Source organism: Papaver somniferum, chromosome 7 (assembly GCF_003573695.1).
Source record: "Papaver somniferum cultivar HN1 chromosome 7, ASM357369v1, whole genome shotgun sequence".
Taxonomy (NCBI): domain Eukaryota; kingdom Viridiplantae; phylum Streptophyta; class Magnoliopsida; order Ranunculales; family Papaveraceae; genus Papaver; species Papaver somniferum.
Window position 1 is genome coordinate 201,983,631 of NC_039364.1, and position 23,046 is coordinate 202,006,676.

General features: G+C 39.1%; 1 protein-coding gene across 1 annotated transcript; it reads left to right on the forward strand.

Moving 5' to 3' along the window:
• The first annotated feature begins 20,445 nt into the window (after positions 1–20,445).
• Positions 20,446–22,417, forward strand: LOC113295819. Its single transcript, XM_026544149.1, has 3 exons — positions 20,446–21,028; positions 21,325–21,648; positions 21,795–22,417. Exons 1-3 carry the CDS (start codon positions 20,446–20,448, stop codon positions 22,415–22,417), a joined length of 1,530 nt encoding a protein of 509 aa, XP_026399934.1.
• The last annotated feature ends 629 nt before the right edge of the window (positions 22,418–23,046 follow it).

The window sequence follows — 23,046 nt, forward strand, 5'->3', positions numbered from 1 at the left end:
TTCTTTGACAATGTGGAACCTCCCATATGTTGCAGTATTTCCCACGCTGGCTTCGAGATTGCCGTAGCCGGGTGTGTTTAGGTTTCTTCCCTCAAGGTCCTTGATAACTGATGGGGAATGGACAACCTCTTGCTTTGTTATTCCTGCTGCTTTCATGGTCTTTAAAGCAACGATGTTGAATCCTGAGGCCGCATCGATTAGTGTGTTGTTGAACTCGGTGTTCTTCAAATGGACCGTAGTTACAAGTCCCCAGTTGCGCTTCTCAGTAGCATCATTGGGGAAGACTTGCGCCTTTGGTGCGGCTTCTGTAGCGGGAAGAAGCCGTTTTCCAGATACTACGTGTTCAGGGCCGCGAAAATGTCTTGGCGTTGTGCCCTGGATAAATAGAGGATTTCGCATACGTGTTGCATTATGGACTGCACGGTTTCATGTACGGAGTCCCCAGAGATTCCACAATTCCTTAGGGTAGCGGGTCCCTATGTACTCCTTCGTTTCCTAGACGAAGCTCTCCTGCTTTCACCTTTTCCTTGAAATGTGCTTCAATTTGTTGCAGTCGCTGGTCGGGTGACTGACGAATCTATGGTAGTGGCATTATTTGGGATTTGCCATTTCGGCATCGGTTGGTGGGCGTCTGAGTGGTGGCAGTCTGATGACATCATATTGAACCCACGCTTCTAAGAGTTCGATTACTTCCTCGACTGGAAACGGAAAGTCTAAGTCGTCCTCTCTTGTTTCATGACGGGATCCGGGATCCTTAGTCGCAGCTTTCCATGGCGGAGCTTCCCGTCGTGCCGGGGTCGCACGTTTAGGGTGTTGGTCCATCATCGACGCCTTCCTCTTCCCTCTTTCGTCCACCACGCTTACAGATGAGGGTCCGGTGTTGTACGGATTGTTGAGGAGGCTCGCACTTCTCCGAACTTCACGCACCTCTTAACCTCTGGATGGTCTGGTTCTTTCTAATAAAGCCGGTGCTGTCGTGGCTGATCGTTTGGAAGCTTCATGGAATTCGGAGAACGTCTGGAATCGTAGGTTCTCCAGTAAGGCGCGGTAGATGGGAGTCATGCCGTTGATGCATGAATTCACCAGTTGTTGTTCAGTCACATTCGGATTGTGGCAGTCTAGTGTTTGGATCCTGAATTTGTTGACAAAATCATTTGGATGTTCGTCATTTTGTTGGAACATCCTCCCTATATCCGAGAGAGTGACTTGTTCAGACACGAAGAAATATTTCCTGTAGAATGACGTAACCATTTCACCCCAATTGCGGATGCTGCCTGGTGTGATACTGTTGTAAAACGTGTATGCTCTTCCGGTAAGCGATTTTGAAAACTCTCTTAGGCGGAGAACGTGGTTTTACTCATGTTCGCCCAAGGTCTCCAAGAATCGCAAGATATGTTCCCGTGCATTGCCGGTTCCATCATATAAAGCGAATTGAGGGGACGAGTACCCTCTTGAGAGGGGAATTCTCTGGATCTCGATTGGGTAAGGAGGTTGGTGTTGATGCGTATCCTTCTCATCGTCTTTGATCCGATTCTGGAGAAGCCGTTCCAAATATTCTCGTGTGACAAAGTTGGACGGATGATTTCTTGCTATTGAGGCTCCAACACGAATTTCTTCGCCTGTGTCAGTGCGCTCTGCTGAGGTGCCGGCTCCAGGGTCATTGGGAGTATCTGTCCTTGACTCGGTTTGGCATAGTCCCCACAAGGTTGAGGTGTTGACCTCGGGGTTGTTGGGAGTGTCTGTCCTTGACTCGGGTTGACGTAATTCCCGTGGCAGCCGTTCCGTTAAGGCTTTGAGAAAAACAAGCACCTTTTCTGGGTTGAAACCATGTCTGTCTGGGACCTAGCAAGAACCTCTTGTCTCTCCATCAAATCGGCGATGGTGATGTAAGGTTTGCCTCCCCTGTTTTCTCGCCCTGGTGGTGGAGTAGACGTTGTTCGGGTGGCGGTCAGAGGTGCCGCGCTTTCTGAAGCGTTAGGGGTAATAGCGGCGACTCGAGCTCTGGTGACTGGTGGTGTAACACTTGAAGGAGTACCTTCTATACCACTCGGGTTAGCGGATTGCGCAGGAGCATTCGAAATGGAGGCGGCTCTGGCTCTGGTGACAGGTGGTGTAACGCTGAAAGGGGTGTTTTCCGTGTTGCTAAGGTCGGCAAGTGATGTAGCAGTCCCGTTGGAAGAACCGTCAGTACCAGGAGCGATCTCCATACTGATGTTTTCGGAGTTTGCCGCGGATCCATACCTTAGTTCTACCATGATGAAAGAATAGAACCAGGAAGGCAATATCGGAACCTGAATTAACTTTGCAACTGAGAGATTGATCTCCCAACGTGGTCGCCAATTGTTTATGGGTGAAAATCGTTTCTGCCGATTTTGGTAATTTCGGTAGGTGAGTGAGAAACAAATCTAAACCCTAAACAAATGTACTGCACGGGAGTAAATTAGATTCGAGAGATCAATCTGTACAACTCCGGCCTAAACCAAGAAATGGTCGTTCCGGATTTTCTTCGGTCACAAAGAGGAGGAGAAGGGCTGGTTTAGGGAGGGAAGCAAAGAGAGTGTTGAGACCAGAACAGTTCTGGAAGAGTATTACTTGACTTGTATCAGAAGGTGAAAGCTTTTGGGAAAGCTAGCAAAGTTTCCTTTCTGAGTATTGTATTTCTTCTGACCAAAAACTTGTTGTCTTGGTGGAAATAGGTAAGACCTATTTGTACAAGTCTAAGTGAAACCTACTCTGGCCTCGTAAGAAAAATAAACGGATGAGTTAAATGGGACTAGGTGGTAACGCCTGGTATTGATGGAATTTGATGGAATTGATGTTCCATAATGAAATAACGTTTCACCATTACTTCCTGCATTTACTAACTGTTTTATTCTTAATACACTGTCTTGAAATGAGCATTTGTGTATGCCGCACGATGTAAACCGCCAAACAAAAACCCTAAAGAGCATCCCCCAGTTTGTGACATGTATTGATGTCTCGAGTGTTTTCGTGGAAAACGTGTATCATGTCGCTGGTGTTTGATAAGTTGATCTTGAGAGATGTGCCGGATCAGTGACGACCTTCGACGGTCGAGATTTTGCATCTTGGGAGGAATCGTGGCCTTTGATGTAGGCGCGGCATGCCAAAGTGCAAGGGTTGCATGGCATGTGCCAATGGCTTGTGTGGAATGCCTTGGCTGTAGGTTGCACATCGGGTGCAGGTGGTAATGCCAAAATGCAAGTGTTGCATGGCATGTGCCAATGACGCGCGTAGCGTCTTTGGCCCTAGGTTTGCACGGCTTGGCATGCTAGGTTGCAAGGGTCACTTGGCATGTGCCAATGGCGCGTGTGGTGGCTATGCACTAGGTTTGCACGACTTAGCATGCTAGGTTGCAAGCGTCGCTTGGCATGTGCCAATAGCGCGTGTGTCGGCTTGGCACTAGGTTTGCACGGCTTGGCATGCTAGGTTGCAAGTGTCGCTTGGCATGTGCCAATGGCGCGTGTGGCGGCTTGGCCCTAGGTTTGCACGGCTTGGCATGATAGGTCGCAAGCGTCGCTTGGCATGTGCCAATGGCACGTGTGGCGGCTTGGCCCTAGGTTTGCACGGCTTGGCATGCTAGGTCGCAAGCGTCGCTTGGCATGTGCCAATGACGCGTGTGGTGGCTTGGCCCTAGGTTTGCACGGCTTGGCATGCTAGGTCGCAAGCGTCGCTTGGCATGTGCCAATGGCGCGTGTGGCGGCTTGGCCCTAGGTTTGCACGTCTTGGCATGCTAGGTCGCAAGGGTCGCTTGGCATGTGCCAATGGCGCGTGTGGCGGCTTGGCCCTAGGTTTGCACGGCTTGGCATGCTAGGTTGCAAGCGTCGCTTGGTATGTGCCAATGGCGTGTGTGGCGGCTTGGCCCTAGGTTTGCACGGCTTTGCATGCTAGGTCGCAAGCGTCGCTTGGAAAGTGCCAGTGGCGCGTGTGGCGGATTTTCCCTAGGTTTGCATGGCTTGGCATGCTAGGTTGCAAGCGTCGCTTGGTATGTGCCAATGGCGTGTGTGGCGCAATGATTGTGCAGCTCGAATTTGGCACGGTTGTCGTGATGCACAGCGACTGTGCGGCTTTTGTTTTGGCATAGTTGCCATAATGCGCAACGATCGTGCGGCTTGGTTTTGGCATGGTTGCCATGATGCGCAGCGATTGTGTGGCTTTGGTTTTGGCATAATTGCCATGATGCGCAGCGATTGTGCGGCTTTGGTTTTGGCATAGTTGCCATGATGCGCAACGATCGTGCGGCTTGGTTTTGGCATAGTTTCCATGATGCGCAGCGATCGTGCGGCTTGGTTTTGGCATAGTTGCCATGATGCGCAGCGATTGTGCGGCTTGGGGTTTTGTGTGTTGAAACCCTAGTTTAGCATTTGAAAAAAAAGGATACCTTGGTAATTTTTTACATAAGTGCATTAAATGTTCTAATAAATGTGTTTAGCGTCACCGGTGACGTCATGCTATGCGTAAGGTTTTACGATTTTACCCCTTGTCTAAAAACCACCATCAACACCTGGTTTAGAAGAAGAAACCAAAGGTTAAAGGAGAATCGACTCTAGCTATGCAACTAGTATCACACGTAAGGTGTGGGGATTAGGTTTCCCAGTTGCTGGAGCTCTCCCTTATATAGTTTTCAAATCAGGGTCTGCAATCAATGTTAGCTTGGTAACAAAACATTCAATATTCACCGTTAGATGAAAACCTGATTAGATTCAAGCTAATATTTCTCGACCGTTGGATCGAAAACTTAGCTTGTTACACACAAATGAAATGTCCATATTTTGGGTTTACGAACCGTTCCCAAACATTAACATTTGTTGGTTCAACAATAGTTAGCCAAATGGTTAGTCATATGATTACTTTCATATCAACCATATTCTTCTTCACCATAACTAGTTCAAATGACTCAAATGAACTAGTTAGAGAGTTGTTCAATTTCTTAGATCTTATGTAACTGCACAAGTCACAATCGAAGCAAATCGGTTTGATTCACTCGAATCGGTTCATGAACTTTATATCCACGGTTTGCAAAAGCATTCCTTAGTTTAAATAAACATGAGTTCAAGAACAACCGGTTTTAGATATAACATGCTCAAGTTCTCGGACTGGGTTCGCGGACTTAAGATCATGGAAGGAGTTCACAAACTCCAGCAGAAATTCTCGGGTCGAGAACTTCTGCAAGTTCGCGGACTTGGCTCACGCCACTTCCATTTCTCTTGATCAACAAAGTTCGCAAACTTTGGTTCAAGGAATAAGGACTTATACATATATGTGTTTCCACAACAATGCTTATATCCTACCAATGTTTATGTAATATAAACTCTCATTTCAACCATTGAAACATTCTGAGAGGACGGATATATCCGTTATTCACAGACCATTTTTCGTCAGAGCAATTTTCAAAGTGATTGAAATATAACATGACTTTCGTCACTAGGTAAAGATGAATTCGGCTAAAGCGAAAGCTTACCAACACATATTTCGAGAAATAGATAGGCGAGATAAACTCGGCTCGAAATAACAAATGTACATAATGAAAGTCTATATATCAAAACGACTTTTGTCTCAAGAGTAGGAGATAGAATAGATACACTTTTGAGTGACAGATAAGTTCAAGTCTCCACATACCTTTTAGTTGATGAAGATCCACCAGTTCCTTGAGTAGTCCTTCGTCTTATATGATGATTGCCATGGAGTTCTTGAGCTCAACTACACTTTCTATCCTAGTCCGAGACCTTTAGCTATGTAGGCTAGAAATCAAGACTTATAGTTTTGGTCATTAACATTGACAAACATGCTTGAGATAGCAACGCATGCGAGTTCGACCGAGCAATGCTCTAACAATCTCCCCCTTTGTCAATTTTAGTGGAAAAACTATTAATACATATGAAATACAAAAAATAAATAAATTAACTTTTGTAGCTCCTATTCCACATGCCTAATCTTCAACATTACTCGAAATCTTCGTCATTTCCAAGTACTCCAATGATCCCAAAGGTTGTAAGTTTAGCATCATCGTTGTTGAAAATCCGTAGCTATAACAATAAGAAAACAAATGTTCTCAATCATTGTTATACACTGTCATAGTATCATTACACAACGTCAAAGTTCAATTGTACCACAACTTCAACAACAATACTATGGTGATATGTATCACTCCCTCTTAGTCAATACTCCATCTCACATGGAAACCACTCCCCCTTACATAATGATCCGAAAACCATATGTATTTGTAGTGTGAACTACATATTAACTCTCCCCCTTTTTGTCAATAAAATTGGCAAAAGTACAAGAACGTGATCCTAATGAAATTTTCGATAGGGACATTTCTTGACCAAAAGAAGCAAAAATATCAACTTGTTCAAAGCCGAAGCTAAATGCATTCATCAAGGAGTTTATAAAGATACAAGATAACCCCTATAATATTCCACAGCCGCACTCCCCACAAAGATATGGCAATTAAGCGCAAGTTCAAAAGAACTCTCCCCCATTAAATGTCATTCCCGAAAGAACAACAAGAGCGACCTTAATTTCGAAAGAAAAGAAGGATTTCTTTTGACACAACACACAAAGTACTCTGACAGAAAAATCAATCCTACGGAAACAAATACAGAATTGAAGTAAACACTTACTGGCGTTTCAAACTCAATTGCCCAAAAGATCGAGATAAGCACATGGGCAAGAGTCATAGAAACAATTAATGAACCAAAACAACACCAATAGACTGCCGTAAGTGTTGAAAAGTAGCAGTGTCTAATGGTTTGGTGAGGATATCAGCCAATTGTTGTTCGGAAGGTACAAATTCCATACTTATGATACCATTTTCATAGAGATCTCGAATAAAATGGTACCTTATATCAATGTGCTTTGTTCTTGAGTGCTCAACGGGATTCTCAGTGATTCGAATCGCACTAGAGTTATCACAAAAGATCTTCATTATTCCAGTATCAATTCCATAATCATCTAGCATTTGTTTCATCTATAGGAGTTGAGTGCAACATGAGCCAGCAGCAACATATTCTGCTTCACATGTAGACAGGGATTGTGAATTCTGTTTCTTGCTATTCCAAGCCACAAGATTCAGTACTACATAGTGGAAACCCCCTGATGTACTTTTTCTGTCTTCTACACATCCTGCCCAATCAGCATCTGAATAAGCAGAAAGATCAGTGTTAGTATCAAAAGTGTAAGATAGACCGTACCCGACAGTGTGATTGACATATCGTATGATCCTCTTTGCAGCTGCAAGATGAGATTCCGTTGGATTAGCCTGAAATCTAGCACAACAACCAACACTAAAAGAAATATCAGGTCTAGTGGTTGTAAGATATAAAAGTCTACCAATAATAGATCAATACAATTTTTGATCTACTTTTACTCCTTACTCATCTCTGTGTAGTGGACCAGTAGTGGGCATAGGTGTCAGTTTCGGACTTGACTTATCTAGACCGAATCTTGTAACAAGATCCCTTGCATATTTTTCTTGATATAAGTAGATTCCATCCTTATGTTGTTGAATCTGTAATCCTAAAAAGAACTTTAATTCACCAACATTGCTCATTTCAAACTCTTTAGCAAGTAAAACTTGAAAATCCTTTGCAAGCTTTTCTGAAGTTGAACCATAGATGATATCATCTACATAGACTTGAGAAATGAAAACATCTTTCCCACTCCATCTGGTAAACAAAGTTTTTTCAGCTTCACCTCTTGAAAAAACTTTTCTAATAAGAGAAGTAGTAAGTTTTTCAAACCAGGCTCTTGGTGCTTGTTTCAACCCATATAATGCCTTTTTGAGCTTAAGAACATGATCTGGGAAATCAAGGTTTTCAAATCCTTCAGGTTGAGCAACATAGACTTCTTCCTTTAGAATTTTGTTTAGGAACGCGGATTTTATATCCATTTGGAAAAGCTTAACCTTGAGAAAACAAGCATGAGCTAATAAAAGTATAATGGACTCAAGGCGTTCCACAGGAGCAAAGGTTTCGTCAAAGTCGATACCTTTAATCTATGAATATCCTTGAGCGACAAGTCTGGATTTATTTATGATAATTGTGCCAAATTCATCATACTTGTTCTTGAATATCCATTTTGTTCCAACAATATTAACATTGGAGGGACAAGGTACGAGTTACCATACGTCTTTTCTTATAAATTGATTTAACTCTTCATGATCGATGAGAGCTTCATCAATATTCCTCGGTTCTACTTGTGACAGATAACAACCAAAATTGCACATGTTTTGAAGTTACCCTCTAGTCTTAGTTGTAGAATCTCTTCCCCCAATAATACTGTTGGGATCATGATTCCTTTGAACCCAGAGGTGTCATGGAGGGGCACGTTCTTGTTCGTAAGGAGTAGCCTGATCAGTGCTCTTCTCCTCGTCACTAGAAATATCAGGATCACCAATAGTTGGGATAACTTCAACTGATTCTGGTATTTCTTTGACTTTCTCAATTGTCTCGGTTGGAGGCAATTCAACAGGAGGATTATCATGATAAAAATCACTAATATCATCGATGATGACATTAGCAGACTCCATCATGACCTGAGTTCTGACATTAAACACTCGAAAACCACGGCTATCAGAAGCATAGCCAAGAAAGATACCTTCATCACTTTTGGTATCGAATTTCCCTCTCTGTTCTCGATATTTTAGAATGTAGCATTTACTTCCGAACACTCTAAGATAGTGCAGGTTGGGTTTTCTTCCATACCACAACTCATAAGGAGTGTTTAGGGTTTTAGACCGTAAGTAAACACGGTTGATCAAATAACATGCTGTAAAAATAGCTTCCCCCCAAAACCTTAGAGGTAAGTTTTTGTTGTGGAGCATTACCCTGGCCATTTCCTGAATGTTCCTATTCTTTCTTTCTGCAACTCCATTAGCTTGAGGAGTAATGGGTAGTGAATATTGTTGAATGATCCCCAGTTCGTTAAAAATTCAAACACCTTGGTGTCCTTGAATTCAGTTCCACGGTCGCTCCTAATTTTCTTTAGTTTGTGACCTTGTTCGTTCTGGATTCTTTTAACAATAATCTTGAATTCATCAAGGGTTTCATTTTTATGAGACAGAAATGCAACCCAAGTGAATCTGGTGTAATCATCTACGATAACTAAAGCATACTTCTTACCAACAACCGTGGGTTGTTGAATTGGTCCGAAGAGATCCATATGAATTAAATCAAGTGGAGCTTTAGTGAGAATATCTCGAGATGATTTATGGTGAACTTTAGTTTGTTTACCCTTTTGACAGGCACCACATACACCTTCAATATTTGCATTGATTTTGGGAACGCCTCTAACAAGTTCTTTGTTAATGATCTTAGTTAGAAGACGATAGTTCATGTGACCAAAACGCTCATGCCAAAGATGTGTCGATTCCACCTTAGTCAAAGTGCAACAATTGCTAAACTGAGTATCAAGAAGATAACAGTTATTTTTACCACGAGTTCCTTGAAAAATTACTTTCCCAGTTTTGTCTATAAAGTCACATCCATTTGCATTGAAGACAACTCGATGGCCTTTGTCACAAATTTGACTAATAGAAAGAAGATTTACAGTCATACCTTTTACGTATACTACATCATGGATTTCAGGTACGCCGGGCAGTTTGATCGTCCCTTTCTTGCTAATGTACCAACAACTCCCATATCCGAAAGTTACTAGTCCTCCTTCATAGTCGTCAGAAGAAACAAATCATGTGAGATCACCTGTCATATGTCTGCTACATCCACTGTCAAGAAACCATTGAAAGGGTGATGTTGATTTTAAAGCAAAATCTCCCACACTATTAGTACTTTCCTGTTTAGGGTTTCCTGATAGTTTTGTACGTCCTTTTAGAGAAGCAGTTGTTTAGTTTTCATGTGAAGCTTACTTGCAACTTTCAGTCTCTTTTGGAAGGACATACAAGTATGTTGAACGTGATTAAAGGAATCACAAAACAAACATGGTCCAACATTTTTGGAATCCTCAGAAAAGTTCTGAGTCATATCAGTTTTGACAACCTGTGAATGTTGTTTAGTACTTGGCTTATGATTGTTCTTCAGAGAGAAGCAACTGAAGTTATTCAAATCCATTAAAGGGATTTTAACAGATTTCAAATCCTTAAGCATTGCAATTTCTGCTGTGAGATCGGAATTGATCCGGATTTGTTCATCCAACTTTTTCTGGAGAATAACCAGTTTATTAGAACTTTTTCTACGATTGGTTTTTAATCCTGGTGAAGCGTTTCTAGAGACTTTTCTGTCCATAGAGTCAGATCGCTAGAAACACAGACTTGTGAGGTCTTGAACGTGTTTGCCTTCTCTGATACCAATTGAAAAGGCGGGGGTACAACAACCACACCCAACAATTCGATTAGCAATCTGTATGGACAAACTCCAATATACTTTCTAGAGAATCAACTAGACAGTCAGACTCAATCTAGATAAAAGTATATCAAAGAGTTTATATCTCAATCTCTCGATTTGATCTTTACTCAAGCAAATAGAAATCTGCGAGTCTTTATCAAAGAGAGATAACTTGGATGGTACCAAAGACCAGTATCCAAGTGTCAATCAATTTAAATCAACAACCAAAAGGTCGGATATTCTAATTGATTGAATAATGCACAACCTGTGATATTTCAATTATATAAACAAATATAATGCAAAATAGAAATAACACAGACACCAGAATTTTGTTAACGAGGAAACCGCAAATGTAGAAAAACACCGGGACCTGGTCCATATTGAACACACAATGTATTAAGCCGCTACAGACACTAGCCTACTCCAAATTAACCTCGGTATGGACTGTAGTTGAACCCAAATCAATCTCATACTGATCCAAGGTACAGTTATGCTCCTACGCCTCTGATCCCAGCATGATGCTACGTACTTGATTCCCTTAGCTGATCTCACCCACAACTAAGAGTTACTACGACCCAAAGTCGAAGACTTTAATAAACAAATCTGTATCACACAGAAAAGTCTACGGTAATAGATAAATATGTCTCCCACGAATATACCTACGAGTTTTGTTCTGTCTTTTGATAAATCAAGGTGAACAGGAACCAATCAATAAACCGGTCTTATATTCCCGAAGAACAGCTTAGTATTATTGATCACCTCACAATAATCTTAATCGACGCAGCGAAAAAAGATATTGTGGAATCACAAACGATGAGACGAAGTGTTTGTGATTACTTTTCTATCTTGCCTATCGGAGATATAAAATCTCAATCCAATTACTTCAATTGTACTCGTACGATAGAAACAACATGATCAGATCACACAACTACAAGGAAAGTAGTATGGGTCTGGCTTCACAATCCCAATGAAGTCTTTAAGTCGTTAACCTGGTTTAGAAGAAGAAACCAAAGGTTAAAGGAGAATCGACTCTAGATATGCAACTAGTATCACACGTAAGGTGTGAGGATTAGGTTTCCCAGTTGCTAGAGTTCTCCCTTATATAGTTTTCAAATCAGGGTATGCAATCAATGTTAGCTTGGTAACAAAGCATTCAGTATTCACCGTTAGATGAAAACCTGATTAGATTCAAGCTAATATTTCTCAACCGTTGGATCGAAAACTTATCTTGTTACACACAAATGAAATGTCCAATTTTGGGTTTACGAACCGTTCCCAAACATTAACATTTGTTGGTTCAAAAATAGTTAACCAAATGGTTAGTCATATGATTACTTTCATATCAACCATATTCTTCTTCACCATAACTAGTTCAAATGACTCAAATGAACTAGTTAGAGAGTTGTTCAATTGCTTAGATCTTATGTAACTACACAAGACACAATCGAAGCAAAAACGGTTTGATTCACTCGAATCGGTTCATGAACTTTATAGCCACGGTTTGCAAAAGCATTCCTTAGTTTGAATAAACATGAGTTCAAGAAAAACAGGTTTTAGATATAACCTGCTCAAGTTCGCGGACTGGGTTCGGGAACTTAAGCTCATGGAAGGAGTTCACAAACTCCAGCAGAAATTCTCGGGTAGAGAACTTCCGCCAGTTCGCGGACTAGGCTCACGCCAATTCCATTTCTCTTGATCAACAAAGTTCGCAAACTTTGGTTCAAGGAATAAGGACTTATATATATATATATGTGTTTCCATAACAATGCTTATATCCTACCAATGGTTATGTAATCTAAACTCTCATTTCAATCATCGAAACATTCTCAGATGACGGATATAACCGTTATTCACAAACCATTTTTCGTCAGAGAAATTTTCAAAGTGATTGAAACATAACATGACTTTCATCACTAGGTAAAGATGAATTCGGCTAAAGCGAAATCTTACCAACACATATTTCGAGAAATAGATAGGCGAGATAAACTCAGCTTGAAATAGCAAATGTGCATAATGAAAGTCTATATATTAAAACGACTTTTGTCTCAAGAGTAGGAGATAGAATAGATAGACTTTTGAGTGACAGATAAGTTCAAGTCTCCACATACCCTTTAGTCGATGAAGATCCACCAGTTCCTTGAGTAGTCCTTCGTCTTGTATGATGATTGCCATGGTGTTCTTGAGCTCAACTACACTTTTTATCCTAGTCCGAGACCTTTAGCTATGTAGGCTATAAATCAAGACTTATAGTTTTGATCACTAACATTGACAAACATGCTTGAGATAGAAACGCATGCGTTCGACCGATCAATAATCTAACAGAAGGTGTTTGTGACTACTTTTCTATCTTGCCTATCGGAGATATAAATCTCAATCCAATCTTACGATTGTACTCAAATATGATAGAAACAGCAAGATCAGATCACGCAACTATAGAGAAAATAGTTGGGTCTGGCTTCACAATTCCAATGAAGTCTTTAAGTTGTTAACCTACAGGTTTTTGTGAAAAACCTAAGGTTAAAGGAGAATCGACTCTAGCTTATACAATTAGTATCACACAAGAGGTGTGGAAATTCGGTATCCCAGTTGCTAGAGTTCTCCTTTATATAGATTTCAAATCAGGGTTTGTAATTTATGTTACCTTGGTAACAAAGCATTTAATATTCACCGTTAGATGAAAACCTTATTAGATTCAAGCTAATATCTTTCAACCGTTAGATCGAACTTAGATTGTTATACACAAATGAAATGTAACTTCATTTAGGTTTGAGTAACCGTACCTAAACATGTACACTTAGTCGGTTCAACAATAGACCAATGGTTAGCCAAATGAGCACTTTTATATCAACCTTATTGATCTTTACCATAACAAGTTCAAATGAATCAAATGAACTAGTTAGAGAGTTGTTCAATTGCTTAGATCTCATAGACGTATACAAGATACAATCGAAGCAAAATCGGTTTTGATTCACTCGAATCGATTCATGAAAATTATAGCCACGGTTTGCAAAGATTGCATTCCTTATTATATAAATGTTTTAGTTCATGAACAAACCGATTTTAGAAAGTAACCTACCTAAGTATGCAAACGGGTACGCGTACTTAAGTAACCGGATTGAGTTTGTTTTTCACTTTAAAACTCCATCGGAAATTCACGGACGTGAAACTTCCGCCAGTATGCGTACGGGTAGGCATACTTATCCGGATTTCCAACAACCGCCAGTACGCGTACGGGTACGCATACTTTGGGTTCCCGGTTTTGGACTTTTACACAAATGTGAGAACACACTATGTTTATATCCAAAGATGGTTACTTGTTCTAAACTCTCATTTCAATCATTGAAACTTTCTTAGAGGATGTTAAAATAGTTGTTATTCACAAACTATTTTCATCAAAGAGATTTTCAAGTTATTGAAATACTCAACATGACTTTCGCCACGAGTGAAGATGAAATTGGCTAAAGCTAAAGCTTACCAACACATATTTCGAGAAATTGATAGGCGAGATAAACTCGGCTCGAAATAACAAATGTGTACAATTGAAGTCTATATAGAAACACGACTTTTGTCTCGAATAGGAAATAGAGTAGATAGACTTTTGAGTGATACATAAGTTCAAGTCTCCACATACATTTTGTTGATGAAGTTTCACAAGTTCCCTTGAGTAGTTCTTCGTCTTCAATTGATGAACGTCGTGGAGTCTAAGTCTCAACTACACTTACTATCCTAATCCGAGACTTAGTTATAAGTAGACTAGAAATCAAGACTTATAGTTTTGGCAACTAAACTTGACAAACAAGCTTAATATAGAAACGCTTGCGAGTTCGACCGTGCAATGCTCTAACAATTATCATTAAGAAGAGAAAGTGTCCTCTTAGGAGGCGTAGATGATTTCTTAAGCTCTAATCCCTTAGGAGAAAATACTGTATAATTAGAGACACTAATAGGTTTATGTAAGAATTTACCTCTAACTCCACCAGAACCAGAAGCATTTGATTGTGTAGTTGAAGTACCATTTTTGTTTTGATTCTCATTATATGAGTTGAAATTTTTGACCATAGTGTTCACAGGACCCAAAACTTCCTGCTGCTTCTCCCTATCCTCCTTAATCAATACATCGAACATGTTCTCTGTAGGAATGTTAACTGAATTCTCAACCTCCATACCTTCATTTTCTTTGTTTCCACCAGGAGATTTAGTATCATCCTCCATTTTGTCCTGATCCATCCATGATTTAGGATTTTTATCAACATTAATAACAAGTTTATGCACATTCTTCTTAGACCCTTTGACAACCCATTGTTGTTCACCAGTAGTGGTAGTCTTCACTTGCTCAGCTGGTGCTTTAACCTCTTTTGTCTTAGACTTTGGACATGTAGCCAGAGTATGACCAAAACATGTGCATTCATAAGAGACTTGCGGCTTCCATGCGTACTCAACATATACATCACAATATGCTTCCCTTTATAGTAAACAGGTAAAGAAGTAGGATAATCACAGTTTATAACCAAAACTCTAGCAAAGCTCATTTTCGATTTCGTCATAGTTATATGATCCATCATAATAGGCTTACCAATAAGACTAGAAATATTATAAAGGAAAGTAGCATTCCACATATGTAATGGTACCTTGCGAAGATTTACCCAAGTAGGAACTGATGTAAGCTCAGTTAATTCCTGCTCAATCAGTTCATGCCATGGTCTGACTACAAACAATTGATTAGCAACAAAAACAGGACCAAATTCAATAGTACTGAGACGATCATCCTCATTATCAAATTCAAAAACGTAAATAGAATCACCATGGATTGTCATTTACATCTCACCTTTTAGCTTCCAAGCACGAGACACCGAATTCTTAATTATCCAATAAGGTAATTTCTTACCTAAATAAACCCCAACCAATAAATTCTCACAGTTAGAGAGATCTTCACAAACATCTTCAAATTCAATGTCTGCAACTCTATTGCTATCAATCGAACTAGGAGGTGTAAACCCTAGATTAGCATCAAGAGCATCCTCTCTTCTCTTTTAGAATAAATCCGACCAAACCATGTTAGGAGAAACCCTAGCACCACCAGCAGTAGTCCCTTGAGAACCCTGTAAAAATTTCTTAGGTGAACTCGATCCCCCCACACTTGATCTCTCTACCTTCTAGGAGGATGATGGTAGAGAGGAAACACCAGGAGACACACCAGAACCACCATCTTCAGCCATGCCGGAAGATAAAGTGACACGAAAACCCTAGAGAAATTATCAGAAGAAAATCGCCTTGACCAATGGTCAAAATCGCTCGGCCAAAGTCAAGCTTTATTAAGATGAAATATATGCGATGAACTTAGCTAAAGATAAAAGCTTCCAACACGTATTTCGATAAATAGATATACGAGATAAACTCGACTCGAAATTTCAATTGTGTATAATGTAAAAGTCTATATAGTTATACGACTTAGTCTCATTAGAAGATATAATAGAATAGATTTCTGAGTGATAGACAAGTTTTAGTCTCCACATACCTTTTGTTGACGAAGTTCCTCCAAGCTCTTTAGTAGATCTTATTCTTCAATTGGTGAACACCGTGAAGTCTAAAGCTCAACTACACACTTCTATCCTAATCCGAGACATAGCTATAAGTAGACTAGAAATCAAGTATATCGTTTTGATCAACTAAACTTGATAAATAAGCTTGAGATAGCAACGCTTGCGAGTTCGACCGAGCAGTGCTCTAACACCAATACCATTAGTGTTACCAAAGGACTTTTTCCCAAACAACATAGCTGAGATCTTGTCTGAACTTCCTGAGAGCCTTTGTAGATCACACTTGAGGGTATCAATCTCATTGTCTTTGACAGACAGGGTTTCAGTGAACTTCTCATTAAGTTTCTCTAACTCAAGATTTTTCACTTTAAGAGATTATTCGAGTTTTTCACAGTATTTTTCGAACATAGCTTTTCTCGATGAATTTCTTCACTTTTATTCAAGAAATCTAAAATCTCCTTTTCTGACTCAAAATTAGAACCTGGATCAGAATCAACCGAAATTTTTGCACGAGGGACGGAATCTTCTGTCTGAAACTCAGAAGTAAGCTCATCAGAGTTATCAAGTGAAACAATGAGAGCATTATTTCTTTGAAGAGAACTTCCGTCTTGAATAATTGAATCATCTTGGATCTTGGTTCACGAGCGCCGCTATCCAGATTGTTTGTACCTCCTCAGGACATTTTTGACTTGATGTGTGATCATAGATATATTTTCTTCATCGCGATCAACATAACATTCGTCAGCCCAAGACAAGTTTTCCATCGAAGAAGTTAAGCTTTATTGGTTGTGGCTTTAAGTGCATAAGTGCTATCTTTAGGCACACTATGCTCGTGATCAAAAATATTTAACTTTCCAACGAGACTGATTTTGGAAAGTATTTCAAGGTTATTTCCTTCCATGATGGCATGTTTCTTAGACTCGTATCTTGCTGGTAAAGATCGGAGAATTTTCATCACAATATCCTTTTGGGGAATAGTCTTCCCTAACGCAAAACATGCATTAAAAATTCCAGACACCTTTTGATTAAATCCATCAAACGAATCTTCATATGACATACGAAGATTTTCCTAGTCAGAATTTAGGTTTTGAAGCCTAGCTTCTTTCTCTCTTCTTTGAATACGGTTTCTAAGATATCCCAAGCATCTTTAGACTTAGTGCACGAAGTCACATGGTGTTGAAGATCTGGACTTATGACGTGGATAATAGCGTTTAACCCGTCAGAATTATGCTTTGCAGCACTTATCTTGGATTCACTATATTGTATTAATGTCTTCGCAACAGTGGTTACGTCTACAACAATTATTGGTGCATTGTACCTAATTAAAACAAATTTCCATGTCTCAAAGTCATGGGCTTGTAAAAAGGAACGTATAGAAATTTTCTACCATAAGTAATTTTTGCCATCAATGATGGCGGTATGTTTATTGAGATTGCACTCATGTCCATATAGACAAATTGCTTCAAACACAAACTTGTTAGGTCTTAACGTGTTTTCCTGCTCTGATACCAATTGAAAATGCGGGTGTTTGGGAGTAAAAACGACCTGCATGAGTTTCCAGTAAAAAGTGGTGGAGAAGGCAAGTGCTCGCTAAAGCAGGTGCCCGAAGTAGCAAATCGTCTGAACCTTTGAACAAATATACTACACGGAAGTACTTTGAATTCGAGAGACTAATCTGTAGGACCCTGGTCTAAACCAAGACAATGGTCGTTCCAGGTTCAATTCAGTCACAAGAGGAGGAGAAGGGTCGGTCTGTAGGGAGGGAAGCTGAGATTGTGTGAAGATCAATGAATATTGATCTATAGGTGATGTGATGTGTTGAACTGCTGCGAAGATGATTCTCTGTGTAGACAAGAGAAATCTTTTGAAAGTGTTTGATAACTTGACTTTTCGTAGGTTTGTTTACGATTCCTGTTAGTCTTAGTTGCCAAATCATAGGTTTCAGAACCTATTTATTGCAGCACATCAATTTCCTGTAAGTTGTGACAGTTGAAGGAAAAATAAAGATGGAGAAGTGGGAGATCGTGTCAAAACTACTTTCACGTTGGATGGATGACTTGGTTGATCGACCATCCACTTTACATTTTCTCCTTTAACTGCCATCACGACTTACCACAACTCTCATCGTGGATTTACCTCACATCGCACGTGTTGTAGGCCGCCAGACCAAAACCCTAGTGATATCCCCCCATATGACATGAATTGATGTCTCATGTGTAAGTGGTAAATCTTTGACCTAAGACTATGAGTCTTATGAACTGAACAGAAAAAGTTCAAGATTGTTATGGATGAAGCATGAAATATTAAAACAGCAACATGCTCTGCAGACCATGTCATATCATATGCTAGTTGAAGCAATAATGATAGTCGAATGACTTAGTGATGGTTTTATGAGATTGCTGGATCGATGATAAACCATTATGTTGGTGTACCGAGCACTTATGAAAATATTCATTGTTGAATGGTCATAAAAGACCTTTCTCGATTCTTGTGTCATGAGTCAGACGAATGACGAGAAGAGATTACAATATTAAAATAATGATTGATAGACGAACCAAATGTTGGTTGATGAACCAATAAAATATTGATAGTTGAATCAGTAATAAATTCTCAAATTCAACATGAGAAATAGTGCAACTCGAATATTAATAGCTGAATCAATATGAAGAATATTGCCTTGAGAAATTAAATGTTGATAGTTGGATCAATATTGCCAGAAATGGCGGTTCTGAATCTTGTTAGCCGTGACCTATTGCTAGCTGAAGCAATTAGGGTGCTTGACGGTTGTAACACTGATGGTCAAAGCAAGTATTGCTAGTCAGAGAAAATATTTCTAGATCCATAAATAATTGGTAGCAAGACCAAATAAAATATTAATTAAAAATATTAACTGTATAATATTTAATTAATTAATTAATTAATTAATTAAAATATTGATTGTTGGACCAATATTAAAATATTGGTGTTTGAACCGATTCAGAATTATGCTAGACGGAGTATTCAATTCAAAATCCTGATTATGGATGATCAATGGATGATCAACTGAGAATCAACCAATTGATGAGAGAGGGACCTCCTCTATGGGTGATGGACCGACCAAGTAGTATCTGGATGCTAGACCGAGCATAAGGATGATTAATTGTTGTTTAATCATTGTTAAAATTGTGCTTGACTGAGCAATAGGTAGTAAAACCTAATTATGGAGAGAGGAGGGACCGACCAAGGGGTATGTAATTGGCCCTTGGTGGTCGTGGGATCATCTAATTGTGGGTGGATGACCATTCCCAGTTGCAGGAAAGAGTTTGAACCAAATATGGACTCTATATGATTAATTAGGTCAAAAATCATCAAAAGAGGTGGGACCGGATTCTGCAAGCCAAAGGGACGACCAGGATCGATCATGGTGGCATGCCCGTGTCACCAAGTTGTCCGCGGACCAATCCTGAGAATTTTGGTATTTTCTGATGGTCCATCGAGCATTATTTCATCCATGTATGAAGAATTTGAGTTTAACTGAAATTCTTAATAGTGGTGGAAGGACCACTGTTAAAAATATTAAAATAATATTATTTTAATATTTCTCATGGTGGTAGAAAGACAGGTCATGATGGTTGCGGGACCACCTGCTTAACTAACCACATGACTCGTGGAGAGATGTGGAAGTTTCATGAGTTTTGATCGAAAGAGAAATCCTCGAAAGAGAAAAACCCTAATATTAATAATAAAATAAGGAAAAGAGAGGAGGGCCGGCTAGAACCGACGGCATGGCCTGACGACTAGCCGTGCGTGCCCACCCTCACGGTTCCTTTATTATTATATTATTATTTTATCTCTCTTCTTTTTCTTCTTTGATCAGACTTCCAATCCTAGTTCTTCCATGTTTTTAAATGCTCTCCTTTGAGAATTATCACTAAATACACCCATGCCTCTTGCTCGGGGATTACTCGGGGGTGCTCTAAATGCCCGAAAGGTGAATCTCCATTACTATTCCATGGAATTCAGCTGAGAAAATCTAAGGATCTGAGTAATTGAATATTAGGGTTTGATTAGCATATTTTCTCTAGGAATTCAACTGATAAATACATCACTAGATATAATTAACAGGTTGCTCTGCACTAGCATGTCGCATGTCTAGGGACCTTTAAATATGATGTGATCAACATCATATGTGATTCCGGGTTAATTCAGAAACCAGAGATGAATTCCGAGTTCAATAAAATGTGTTGAGTCTTTCAGCTTTAATCATGAAATATATGGAGTATTAAAAGTTTTGCTTCAGAAACCCTAATATCACCGTCATATATTAATACTGTCATGATATTACAGACTGCAGTGATACTACTAATTGTAATTTTTGAGGAGAGAGAAGAGATCTATGAATCGGCGACCAACTCAGCTTCAACTTGGATTCTTTTTTCTTTTTCTGTGTGGATTAATCATAAATTTAGATGAATATTGGTCAAATCTGATGATTGGTGTTCATCAAAATGATGAATCTAATCATTAAATCTTAATTCATCATGTCAAATTCTTCAGGTAATCAATCGGAAATGGGATCTCATTCGAGTCCCAATCTGAACCTAAATTCAAATTTTAGTAAATCTTTTGAAAATTCTACAACTCCATCTATGTTCATTCCCGGTGAAATTATAGATAACAGTATTGATGAATGGAAATTTAGCTTAATTGGAAGACTCGATTTCGTTAAATTGAAGATGAAAGAAGCAGAAATCTCTTTACGACAACAATGGAAACTTAAAGGTAATCTTCAACTTATTCCCTTAGGAAAAGGATTCTTCATTATTAAGCTTGATAACTTTGAAGATAGAAGCTATATATGGAAAGGTCTTTGGATTGTGGAAACTCAGCAGCCCAAACTCAGAGCATGGGAACCTAATTTCAATCCAGAGAATCAGAAATCGACTTCCGCTTTTGTATGGGTAATGTTTCCAGGACTTAGTATTGAATACTGGAAGGAGAATATCATACTACAGATGGGTAATACACTAGGTAGAGCAATTAAAGTTGATGAGACAACATTGAAGAAAGAAATTGGTTACTATGCCAGTGTATTAATGGAGATATATTTAGCAAAGTTCATTCCAAGCAAAATAGAGGTTAAAACCAAATATGGTGAGTTTGAATAAGCAATACAAATTCCAAAACTTCCAAAATTCTGTAACCATTGCCAAGTGATAGGACATTATGTAGCTGAATGCAGAAATAAAAGAAGTGAATCATCTACATCAAATACTCAGGAACAAGGGGTGGAAAAGTCAAAGAAGAAATGGAGGAAAAAACAGACTCAAGAAGTTGTTGGTTTTGATATTTGCTTCCCAGAAAAAAATTAGAACAGTTTAAAGAAACCATTATAGAATCTCCAATCAATACTGAGTTATCTATTCATCAACATGGAGAACCCTCTTCAGGTAGATTCCATATCTTACAAGATCCTCCAGAAGAATTTACAGGTACATTGGAATCACATGTGGAATTTCCTGAACTTTCAGTAGATAAAATTTTAGATTTCTGCTCAAATGCTCCATGTATTACAAATGTGGTCAATATGAAACCTCCCATTATTCTTGTTTCATCAACCTCCCAAGAGTCAGTGGAGCAAGTGAAAGATAAACATATACCAAAAGAAAGAGTTATAAAGCCTAATGTGACCACAAGGAAACAAGAAGCTTCCCGTGTAGGGCCTGAGATCAAAAACAAAGATGTTGGTGTTATTGGTAGCAAAAAAGTTCAGGGTAAGAGAAGTCCTAAAACTTCTCAAACTCAACCTTCTCTATGAGAATAATTTACTGGAATATCAGGGGCTTAAGAAGAGCATTAGCCTCTGATAAACTAAGAAGTTTAGTTTCAAATTTTAGTCCTTCTTTGATTTGGATAGCAGAGCCAAAAATAAATGTGAAAAAAGACACTATCAAGAAGTTGAGGTTATCTGGAATGAAGAATAAAGTAATTCATAATTCAACTGAGACCAATAAGGGGAATATTTGGTTACTATGGAATGCATCTATCTCTGATCCAATTGTTATATCAAATACAAGTCAAGAAATTACTGTTGAAGTGGGAGGTTCTCTAATTACAGGTGTTCATACAGCAAGTTTGACAGTGGACAGAAGAGCATTGTGGTCAACTCCGGAGGAAATTAACAATTTAAATAAACCATGGTTAATATTAGCTGATTTTAATGCAGCCTTGAGTATTGAAGAAAAGAAAGGTGGAAGAAGCCCACTAAGAACTGCAATGTTAGAATTCAATAGTTGTGTTCACAATTGTGAATTAATACAAGCACCTAAAACTGGATTGGAGTTTTCCTGGTGTAATAACAGAGCAGGATCAAAAAGAATTGTTTGCAATTTAGATAGAGCATTCTATAATACTAAATGGTTAGAACAAAATCCTAGTTGGGGATATAAAGTAGGAGTGAGAGGTGTCTCTGACCATGGTTACTTGTGTGGAGCAAATGCAACAATTCCAAAACCATCTAATACTCCTTTTGTTAGAGCATAGCTCGGTCGACCTTGCATGCATTGATATCTCAAGCATGTTTGTCAATGTTAGTGATCAAAACTATGAGTCTTGATTTCTAGTCTACATAGATAAGTCTCAGACTAGGATAGAAAAGTGTAGTTGAGCTCAAGGACTTCATGGTGATTCATCATACAACGATGAAGATCTACTCAAGGAACCGTGGAACTTCATCAACAAAAAGGTATGTGGAGACTTGAACTTATCTATCACTCAAAAGTCTATCTCTTCTATCTACTACTTCTTATGAGACAAAAGTCGTATGCTATATAGACTGGATCATACACATTTGATATTTAGAGCCGAGTATATCTCGCCTATCTATATCTCAAAATCATGTGTTGGTAAATCGTTTCGCTTTGATCGTATTTATCTTCACCTAATGACGAAAGTCATATTGTTTCAATCACTTTGAAAATCGCTTTGACGAGAAATAGTGTAACAATTATATAACGTCCTCTAAGAATGTTTCAATGGTTGGAATGAGAGTTTAGGTCTATATAACCAATGATGGATATAAGCATTGTGTGGAAACACATATGTGCATAAGTCCTATTCCTTAATCCGAAGTTTGCGAACTTTGTTGATTGAGAGAAACTGGAGGAATTGGC

Bases quoted from the DNA above. Each gene is read 5' to 3' on its own strand.
- LOC113295819 (XM_026544149.1), top strand. From the start codon at position 20,446: ATGGGATCTCATTCGAGTCCCAATCTGAACCTAAATTCAAATTTTAGT. The intron at 21,029-21,324 runs GTGAGTTTGAAT...AACCCTCTTCAG, and splicing joins AGAGGTTAAAACCAAATATG to GTAGATTCCATATCTTACAA. The intron at 21,649-21,794 runs GTAAGAGAAGTC...TTTGGATAGCAG, and splicing joins TGGTAGCAAAAAAGTTCAGG to AGCCAAAAATAAATGTGAAA.